This window comes from Galeopterus variegatus, unplaced genomic scaffold (genome assembly GCF_000696425.1).
Source record: "Galeopterus variegatus unplaced genomic scaffold, G_variegatus-3.0.2 Scaffold3212, whole genome shotgun sequence".
NCBI classification, from domain to species: Eukaryota; Metazoa; Chordata; class Mammalia; order Dermoptera; family Cynocephalidae; genus Galeopterus; species Galeopterus variegatus.
The window spans coordinates 194395-205415 of record NW_007729323.1 but is presented as its reverse complement, the minus strand read 5'-3'; the positions used below and the strand labels follow the sequence as shown (position 1 = coordinate 205415).

The 11021-nt window shown below is 42.2% G+C and overlaps 1 protein-coding gene across 2 annotated transcripts in view; it reads right to left on the bottom strand.

The window, feature by feature from the left end:
- Positions 1-10763, bottom strand: part of PGK1 (phosphoglycerate kinase 1) — a 26481-nt gene extending 15718 nt beyond the window's left edge. The window contains exons 1-4 of one of the 2 annotated variants that reach the window (XM_008584299.1): positions 10619-10763; positions 4530-4580; positions 1482-1637; positions 1221-1365 (exon numbers count right to left, since the gene is read on the bottom strand). In XM_008584299.1, the coding sequence (XP_008582521.1) occupies positions 1221-1365; positions 1482-1637; positions 4530-4580; positions 10619-10683 (417 nt within the window). In that variant the 5' untranslated portion in view covers positions 10684-10763. The remainder of the gene's footprint in view (positions 1-1220; positions 1366-1481; positions 1638-4529; positions 4581-10618) is intronic. The other variant, XM_008584301.1, reaches the window with a different exon arrangement.
- Between the last annotated feature and the right edge of the window lie 258 nt (positions 10764-11021).

The window sequence follows — 11021 nt, the reverse complement described above, 5'->3', positions numbered from 1 at the left end:
GGCCGGCCCGGTGGCGCACTGCTACACTGCGCCACTTGAGAGCGCGGCAGCGCTCCCGCCGAGGGTTCGGATCCCACATACAGACCGGCCGCTCACTGGCTGAGCGAGGTGCGGGCGCAACGCCGAGGGTTGCGATCCCGTTGCCGGTCCCGGTCCGGTACGGGGGCGACACTGAGGGTTGCAATCCGTTGCCGGTCACGAAAAAAGACAAAAAGGAAAAAAAAAAGATTTTGCCTTAATTTGCCAGTTGCCTCCTGCCATTTCTAAGCCCTAGCATTTGTGCATCTTGAGTTTCAGTTTTAAAGGACATCAAATTTTAGGTCAGCATTTGACTCCTACTACCATAGCAAGACCATGCCAAAGGCAGGATAAGGCCAGAGCCTCTGGTGCTAAGAAAAGAAACTGCTGGAAAGCAGGCACTCCCAGTGACCTTAAGAAATGTCAGAAGTCCAAAAGGGACTGAGATACTAGCCTCAGAGCATCTTGTTCTCCAAGACACTAAAGACCAGAGAGTGGAATGTACTGAAAATGCCTTCAGCTTCCCTTCTAGCCAATTGGCAAATTCAAAATCATCCTCAAATAGCCAGTTTTATCATTTAATATTTGAATTCTGGGTGTCAGGTTGCAGTAATCTGTTTCGTGTGTTATCTATGGCTGCTTTTGCACAATGGCAGGGTAGAGTAGTTACAATTTGTGGTTGCCACTGACTGTACAACCCAGAAAGCCTAAAATATTTATGATCTGGCTCTTTATAGAAAAAGTTTGCTGATCTAATGGACTGAGCTATAATGCCAACAAGAGCACCACTGCCTCTAACTTTAGTCAAATGACCGCCTTTCTGAAACACAGTATTTTGTGGGTTTTTTTTTTTAACCTTAGTTTCCTTATGAAATGAGGATGATACCTATACCTCCTTATCTTAAGATTGGAAGGAAAATGAGTTATACTTAAGAAAATTACTTAAATTCATGATAACATCATCATGACCATCATATTCGCTGAACACTACAATGGTGTTCACACATTTTTCAAAACCACTTGGGCATGAAGAGGGCTTCTGGAATGCTGGTAATATTCTATTCCTTGACCTGAGTGGTGGTTATTGAAGAATAAAAAGATGTCTAAGGGAAAGTAAATATGAGCTTCCTCTATTCTTCAACCACAGTCTCTTACAGACAGGCCTTCTTCACCCCCAATAATGTCAAAATCACAGGTCCTACCTTGTTCCCAGAAGCATCTTTTCCCTTCCCTTCCTCCTCCACATGAAAGCGGAGGTTCTCCAGCAGGATGACAGACCCAGCAGCTGGGTTGCCACAGGCTTTCTCCACTTCTGGGCCCACGCAGTCCTTCAAGAACAGAACATCCCTGGGATGAGCAAGAGATAAAGACACTTGAGCAGTCTGAAAGTTAAGAATCAGTAACAACATGCTTGACAACCTCTCCTGCCACAGAGTCCAGCAGCCCCAGAGCCCGGCACTTACTTGCCCAGCAGAGATTTGAGTTCTACAGCAACTGGCTCTAAGGAGTACTTTTCAGGCATGGGGACACCATCAGGCCGGCCCAGGTGGCTCATGAGGACAACTGACTTGGCTCCATTGTCCAAGCAGAATTTGATGCTTGGGATGGCAGCCTTGACCCTGCAAACAAAAAGAATCAGCAGAAAGAGCAAGGTTACTCCTAGGAATTAGTGAGATCTATTTTATTCATGACCTCATAAAACATAATGCCCCTTCTCTTCTCCAAGTTCTTTCAAATCTAGTGTCAGCAATTCAGTGGTGGACCTCAGATTTATGTTCAGGGGAAGAAGTGAAATATGATGCCAACCCTCCACCAAGGATTGTACAATCTCATCATGTATTTGCCCATTGTGCAGAAAAGAGTTAGCATAGCAGCCCTGAAGCTGCTATCTGCAGAAGGATCAGCTTGCAAGGTTAGCCCTTGGCTGCTGTCTGCGAACTCAGCTTTCAAAGTGGTCCTTCAGTTCTCTAACTGACAAGGGCTATTCACTGTTCCTAGATTGTCTGTACAAACAAGGTGATTTATGCTGAACACCTGCTCCCCTCCAGAAGTCTGCAATTTTGATAGCTGCTAGGCAGAAGGTACCTACCTGACCAGCTCCCAATAAAAATGGTGGGAGCTGAGTCTCTAATGGGCTTCTCTGGGCAGAAACTCTGCACACAATTACTGCATTTTTCACTGCTGCAGAAAGGGGAACACTCAATGTGTCCCCTCACGGGACATCAGAAACCCGTGCCTGGACTTCTCCAGACTCCCCCCGTGTCTTTTCCCTTTGCTGACCTGTCATGTATGTATCCTTTCACTGTAATAAACTTTAGCCATGAGAACAACTATATGCCTAGTTCTGTGAGTACTAGCAATCACCATGAGACACATGGGTCATCTTGGGGACCCCTAAAACAATGTAAGGTATATAAAATTCCCAAATCTTGAAAGCATCAAAGGAAAGCATCAAACAAAATTTATTAAGGACAAATATTTAGTAACTTTTCTGTACCGATTAAAGATCTTAAGTCACTTTTTTATGTAGGAAAAAAATAATGCACTATATAGAACTTGGTTTCCATAATGCATCATGTTCATTATATTATAGTTTAATCAAAAAATAATTAAACTCCCTTTAAACATCTAAAAGTTTTGTTACAAACCTGTTACTTTATGTTTTTGCTAGTTTCTAAGAAATTAAAATTGATAACAAAGGAAAGCATTTATTTATTCAACAAATATTTAGAAGACAATAGTAAATTTAAAAAGTCTATTCTCATGGAAGTAAAATTCTAATGGAAGGAGAGGCAATAAACAAACATACATATATATACATGTATGTGTGTTTGTATATGTAATACATCAGATGGTGATATGAGATATAGAAAAAATAAAGCAAAATAGGGTAAGAATGACTGGGGAACACTGGAGAGAATTTTAGATAGGCTGGCCAGGGAAAGTCTGATAAGGTGACATTTGAGCAGAGAATGGAAGATAAAAAAAACAAGTTATGTTTCTAAAATATGCTATTTAGCAGATATAAAAACTCATTTATATCAAATAAAGAAACCTATATCGGTTACAAAGATAGCCAAATGAAACCAACCAATTTTCAGAGCTATCCCTCATCAGCAGGTTCTATTATTTCTAATGTTTCATTTTGTTAATCAATTCCATGGGTTTCTAGGAATGAAAAGATTTACCCAGACATGTTCTCTGCTGTTTATTCATAAAATACCTTGATAGACACATTTCCAGTCTTTCCTGCAGGCTGCAGAATAATAAAAATCAAGAGGGGTCAGAGCTGCCTTGTACAAAGACCTTGCCACTATGGTGCAGCAGGGATGTGCTCAGCAAAATGCCAGCCTCTATTCTAGGACCAATACTTGAAAATGTTCTGGGTCTAGATAAGCACTGTCCAATATGGTAGCTATTAGTCACGTGTACCTATTGAGTAATAGAAATGTTATTAGTCCAAATTGAGATGTGCTACAAGTGTAAAATACATGCTGGATTGTGAAGACTTAGTACAAAAAAAATTGTGTCCCTTTCATTTTTATAGATTACATATTAAAATGATAATTTTAGAATTATTGGATTAGAGAAAATAGGGCTCACATTATATTTCTATCAAATAGCACTCATCTAGATTATTGGAAAGCACCTTTCCGGCTTAAACCATTCATTTAAAATTTAAAATAAAAACCTTTTGCAATCTAATCAAAAGCAAGAACAGTACTAGCACTTAAAATTTCTGCTTCTGAATCTAGGATCTAAGATATTGGAGCAGCTAAACTGACTGAATATGTTACTTTTGTTTTTTAGAAGCAAAAATAAATCAAAATTCTGAAAAACTGGTTTTATCTGAGCCATCTGGAATAGGGGCTTGTACAAGAGAAGGTAAGTAACCTTAAACTTTCATATTCTTTAAAAATGAATAACTCTAAATTTTTCAAATTTTCAAAAACGGGGCGGAGGAGATCCCTTTCTTAGGATGATTTTTTTTTTCAATTTGTATATTCTCACAAATTTAGCAGACCAGATGGTAAGTTGGTGGAAAGCCAAAATCATATGGTTTAAGCAGCTATAATTCTACCATATGAAAGGAAAACCATTTCATCCTACACAGACAGGTTAAGCACCCCTAAATCCAAACCTCTGAAATCCAAAATGCTCTAAAATCTGAAAACTTTTGAGTGCTGACATGACACCACAAGTGGAAAACTCCACACCTGACCTCATGTGACAGGTCATGTGTTTCATGCACAAAATTATTAAAAATATTATATAAAATTACCTTCAGCCTATATGTATAAGGTAGATATGAAACATAAATGAATTTCATATTCCGACTTGGGTCCCATCCCCAAGATATCTCATTATGCATCTACAAATATTCCAAAATCCAAAAAAATCTGAAATCCGAAACATTTCTGGTACCAAGCATTTCAGATAAGGGATACTCAACTGTATACCTACACCCACACATATCTTAAACCCAGCCCAAAGTTTAGTAGGGGCCTTACCTCTGGTTATTTGTTATCTGGTTGTTCTTCATAGGAACATTGAAGTCCACTCTGAAAAAGAATCAAAGGTTCAGGGCCATGATCAACTTATTGTTCCCTCAAAGATTACAATAAACGCTTCTAATAAACCAGTTTAAAAAGTTGGAAGTTCAAATCTCACCTTAAAAATAATCAGTCGAATTAAAAATCAAGATAGTGGTTAGCCATGGAGAGGAGGACAGGATAGGACACAGAGGGGGATTCTGGTGTGCTGGTAATGTTCAATTTCTTGACCTGAGCAACTGTACAGATGTGCTCATTTTGTGGTAATTCCTTGAGCTTATGATTTGTGCCCTTTTGGTACATATCTCATACTTTATTTTTTTTTTTTTTTTTTTTTTTTTTTAAAGATGACCGGTAAGGGGATCTTAACCCTTGATTTGGTGTTGTCAGCACCACGCTCAGCCAGTGAGCGAACCGGCCATCCGTATATGGGATCCGAACCCGGGGCCTTGGTGTTATCAGCACCACACTCTCCCAAGTGAGCCACCGGGCCGGCCCATATATCTCATACTTTAAAAAGAAATTTTTTAAATAAAACCTAACTAAAATCATAGGAACTAGTCCTGAAGACCTGGGAAGCTACAGCCAGTTCCATCTAAAAAGATTTCTATCTGGGCCTGGCATGACAGTACCTGAGTAGCAGCTGGAGGGGTGAGGAATAATAACGAACGCATCTTGATTCTGATTCCTTTCATACTAATTCTTGATCCTTGTGAAGCTAACAACGCTCAAAAGAAAAAAAATTAACTGGAAAAACAAAACACATCGAGAGAATATCATTCTCTTTGGAGAGATCCTGGGGCTTTAGAACTATGAAGATACCCAGTGTCCAGTACCAAGTTCACAGAGGAGCCTCCAAGCAATACACAGACAATATAAATAAGATAGCCTCTCAAAAAGCCTGAGAGGAGAGGGAACATGTGCGCCAGCCCACCTGACAAACAGGCAATAAGAAGAGAAGTGATCACAATAGCACAAGCAAAAACTTTACTGTAGTCCCTCCTTTCTTACCTAACAGATTACTGCTTTACAATTTTTAAGAACAAATTCTTCTGAACTCCTGGGAACCTCAGCCTACTTCAGTGTGACTGAAAGCAATGATGTATGGCAGCTATTTTTAAGGTCTAAGTTTTGCCTGCCAAAATCATTTTTAAGTGATTTTCTTTCTTTTCTGTAGAATGCGGAAGATAGTGGTCTACCTCACAGTTATTGGGAGAATTAAATAAGTTAGCAATTTGTTAAGTGCTTTGAAGAATAACTAGCACACAGTAAGTGCCATAAAAGTGTCAGCTATTATTATATATGTTAATGCATATTAACATATATATGTTAAAACAGCTAGCATCATTCCATAAGGGACTCCAGGGAAGTATGACCTAGTCAAGAACACTGCTGCTGTCCTTGATCATAAAACTCCATATTTTTTCTCTGCCTTTTTCACTACCCCTTCCTCTCTAAGGCTGAGGCCTGCACACTTACAAAAATCCTATAAATCTACTGAGAAGACCACCAATTTCCTATACCTTTTAGGCCTGAGCTTCAATCTACTTCACTGAAGCACAGCCTTTCTGAAGGTGGGTTGAGGGAAATAATTCTATCTTCAAACCTTTTAAAGAAAGTCTTCAAAATTAAAGGCTGTATGCCTCTGAAGAAAGATATATACTCTACTTCCTTCCAGGCCACTTGATTCTGATTCTAAGCATCTTCTTTAAATATCTGGAACAAGATCCTTGCCAGCCTTAAAGTGCATTCCAAAGAGGAAAGAGTATCCCATTACCATGGGTCATTTTCCCCTAGCAGCCACCCAGAAGGCCCATGGTCAAAAGGGCTGACGGCAAGGGGGTGAGCACAAGCCACCACCTGTAGTGCTGCTCCCCACCCCCAGACCCTTACAGGAAGGAAGGTCTGTGAGCAGAAACACTCAGAATCTGTCTCATCTATCCAAGCTACCATGGCACCAGCTTACTAATGAAAACTGGGATTTGTACTTTCTCTTCACTGCCCTCTGGATTACCTCCCCCCTCATCATCTACACTCTCAGCAACAGCTCTGGTTTTAGTTTCTCCTCTGAGGACTCCAACACAGGAAATGCTCACCTACACATTCTGCTTGTCCCATTTTATGTAAAATCTGCACCTCTTCCTTTTCCACTTTCATGAAACACTCCCAAGATTTGCCTCAAGCACAAAGTCAGATATCACTAAGCTCGTCAGAATGGCTAAAATAAGAAATAATGACACCACCAAATGCTGGTGAGGATGAGAGAAACTGATCACTCATACACTGCTGGTATGAATGTAAAATGGTGCAGCCGCTTTGGAAAACAATCTAGGGATCCCTTAAGAGGTTAAATATGACCCAGAAATTCTACTGCTAGGTGTTTACCCAAGAGAAATGACATGAATGTCCATAGCGGCTTTATTTGTAATAGCCCAAAATTGGAAATAACTCAAATGTCCTTCAGTGGGTAAATGGTTAAACAAACTATAACAACATCCATACCGCTGGAATACTACTCAGCAGTACAACTGTTGATAACCTGGAAATCTTGAGGACATTATGCTAAGTGAAAAAAAGTCAATCCCAAAAGGTTACATACTGTGATTCCATTTACATAACACTTTTAAAATGACAAAATTTTATAAACAGAGGACAGATCGGTAGTTACAGGTTTTAGGAATTGGGAGGAAGGGGTATGACTATAAACGGGTAGCATGAAGGAGACCTTGGTGGTGATCAAACAATTCTGTACCTTGATTGTGGTGCTTTCAGTCCAAAGTTTCTAGATATCTAATGTTCCCTCAACAAATCAATTTCCCTTTGCAATTCAAACCAGAAAACCAGAAGAGAAAGCAAACACCAGAGTTCCTTTCTGCAGGACAAAGAGAGGGCAAGCGAGGCAGCCCCTACTCAGGAGGCCCCATTTCTGAGACACTGCCAGCAACCACCACATAAAGACACTGAATTGAGCGGACAACGTATGGCTGCCTAGTCTCCTCCAAAAAAGTTGTCCTACAATGTGACTCTCTGTTCAAAAGAGATACACTAATAATCAGGAAACAAAATAATTTCCTGTTCTTGGCCTAAATAAGTTACACAAACCTACGAGTGATAAAATGGCAGAGAATTATACACACTTTATAGCAATGTCCATTTCCTACTTTTGATATTGAACTATAATTATGTAAGATGTACCCATTGGAGGAAACTGGGTGACCAAAAGACCTCTCTATACTATCTTTGCAACCTCCTGTGAACCTATAATTATTTCAAAATAAAACGCTAAAAAATATTGATTTAGTTGGAATAAGAATATCATGTCTCTATCACCTGAAATCTCAGGATTCCATGCCCAATTCCATTAAAAACTCTCAAGGGAACCATATCCATCACTGCTTCACTGTCCCTGACTGGAAAATTGGTGTATTATGGCTGTCTTAGAGACTTTTCTCTATTGTCAGTTTTTCCTGTTTCTCTTTCCACTACATCAAAGCTGTTGCTTAACAAGTTACAACAAGTTAGAGAAAGCCAGTGAGGTTTAAAAAAAATAGGCGGGAAGAAGCAAAAGGGAAGTGCTTTACAAGCAGGCAAAGGATGACTGGCAACCTATGAAAGAAAGGAAATGACACTGCAAAAATAAGCAGGAGGTTTACTCAAAAAAGCTGTAAAGTCAACTAGAGTCCCAAAAACTGAGGTGGAATCTGATAACCTAAAGTCTGAGGTTTCTGGCTATCTAATGTTCCCTGAACAAATCAATTTCCCTTGGCAATTCAAACCAGGAAACCAAAAAAGTCAGCAAATACCAGAGTTCCCTTCTGCAGGACAAAGAGAGAGGGCAAGTGAGGAAGCCACTACTCAGGAGGCCCCATTTCTGAAACACTGCCAGCAACCACCACATAAAGGCACTGAAACAAAAAGGAACCGAGCTGACAATGCATGGCTGCCTAGTCTGCTCCAAAAAAGTTGTCCTACAATGTGACTCTCTGTTCAAAAGAGATACACTAATAATCAGGGAACAAGTAACTTCCTGTCCTTGACCTAAATAAGTAAAATTTATCCAGATTACAGGGGGAAAATTATTGACTGCAACCTTCGGCAGAGAAAAGGTCTATTTCAACCTGCCCTTGCTAAGAACACATGAGTATTTAAAGGATCTGGTTGGTAGCCAAGGAGACCCAATCTCTAGTCTTGGCTCTGCCATCAACTTGCTAGAGTTCAGTAACCTTAGACAGGTCATTTTCCATCAGCAAAACAGGACTAGCCAACCGTTTCACGGCTGGGGGTCAATCTGTTTTAAATGCAACTTTATTAGGTGCAGAGGGAGAAAAGATAAACACCTCCTCCAGTCCCACCCCCAGCCAGCTAGTTAATTCCTCAAGCCAGTTTCCCTGAGAAGAGAGGAGATAAAGCCCAAGACTGCAATTATGGGAAGGTGGCCAACATGGTGCCCCACTCTTTGTCTTTCAGCTGGTGCATGCATCTGGAAAGGTCCCTCTTGAGCACAGTAGAGATAGGAGTAAATAATTAAAACCCAAGAGCTAGTTGCAAGCCAATATCTACCTATTCTGTTTTTCATAGGGCCTATCCCCTTTCCTTAGGATCTATGAGGGCCAGAAAGAGCCCTTATCTAACACTAGGATGGCTGTGATTCCTACTTTGTCCAGCTTGCAAAGGCCTATGCCATTTGGGAAAATGTGGACACCAGGTGTTTCCCATGGACATATTGGGTTCTTCTATCTCCATAGTAAGGCAGAGAAGGCCACCTGCAAACTAATATTAGCCATAATGAAATTAGAAAGAAGAAAAGAGCTACATGAACTTTTAGTTCTCCAATTCATAATGTTCAAAGCTAGGGTAAAGGCAGATTTCCTACTGCCTTACCTGTTTTAATATCCAAAAGATGCCCTTACTTGAACTGGCCCAAATTGGGAAAGGGGCTGGATCACATCATTCACATGCCAACCCATCAATCAACCACTTCCCAGAAAGTTCAAAGCTGCACAACACAACCAATACAAGCCCTTAAGGCACCTCAAAAACACCACCCTTGGATCCTATCAAGGTATATGAACAGTGAAGTCCATCAGTGACATACCTAACTATCCTCCTGCACTTTGCTCCTGGCATGAACAAATGTACCACACTTCACAAAAGAGGATAAATGCAAAGCTACATACACCATACTAGTAATTCTGGCAGGTGAGGGAGAAGCCTTGTTGGTAAGTAACCAGAGATTCACATGTGCAGAACAAGAGACCCCAAAGGACATGGGGGAGCCTTCCCCATTTCTAATACCCTGCTTCTCCAGCCACGTGTAGGGGTGAGGTTGAAGGACAGTAAGTATGAGCAGCCACATCCTGTTCTACCATTATCCAGCATGTATCACAATCCTGATGCAAACCCCGTGGCCTGGCCTGGAGTCCAACGACACAGTAGGGCGGCAGAAGCCTATTACATAAGCTCTGCAAGGTCTCCGGTGCTCCTCGCCACACCCTCCCACCCCCAATTCTTTGGCGGGGGAGTCATCTCCTGAAATTTTAAATCAACGTCCTCTAGGAAAGATATCCTTTTTTGCAGGGGCCTTTGAAATATGGGCCATTTTTCGTCCGTCTGGAATGGTCTTAGGACGGTGGAGGAAGGGAAATTAACCGAACGACCTTTCAAGGTCCCTTCCTTGGAGCCTAGAGATTTGCAGGATAACCATTAGGTCCCACCTCGGCGACTGGGTGCTGGAGACGACGGAATTGCATTGCAGCAATAAGAAAAGGGCAAAACGGGTCCCGGAAACCTGAACCCTTCCTCAGTGGAATCCACCCCCACAGGATGACTACAGCCGCTTTCTGAGCTGGGTAAAATGCGGTTAGAAACCACCAAAGCCGGGCACAGTCTCAGCTACAAAGCAGGACAGCCTCGCCCTGCAAGCCTAGGACCCCTGGGGCCCAGCCGAAAGCTAAAAGCAACTTTGGGAAAGATGGGAAAGTAAGCCGGCCGAGCCGGAGAGGCTACGGCCGAGCCCCAAAGGCGCGCGGGCAGAAGTGTAGAATTACCTCATAATGACCCGCTTTCCCTTCACGTCCAGCTTGTCCAAAGTCAGCTTATTAGAAAGTGACATTTTGGCAATACAGCTGGGGCGGGAGGCCAGAAGCTCAGATAGCAGCGGAGACGACGACCGACCTGCGCTCTGGACGCGGGGAGAATGCGGAGCACCGCGCGGACCGGGACCGCGTCAGCACCGCCCCCCGAGGCCCCGCCTCCTGCCCCGCCCCTTCCCGGCGGCCGCTCCCGGTGCGCGGAGCAGAGCAGCTCGCTATTGGCCGTAGCCCAGAGGGGCGGACGCGCTGCCATTGCTCCCAGGCGCTGTCCGTCTGCAAGGGGACTGGTGGGACGTGCAACTTCCTTTTGTCACGTCCGGCACGCCGCAAGCCGCAAGGGAGGGAACCTTCCTGACTA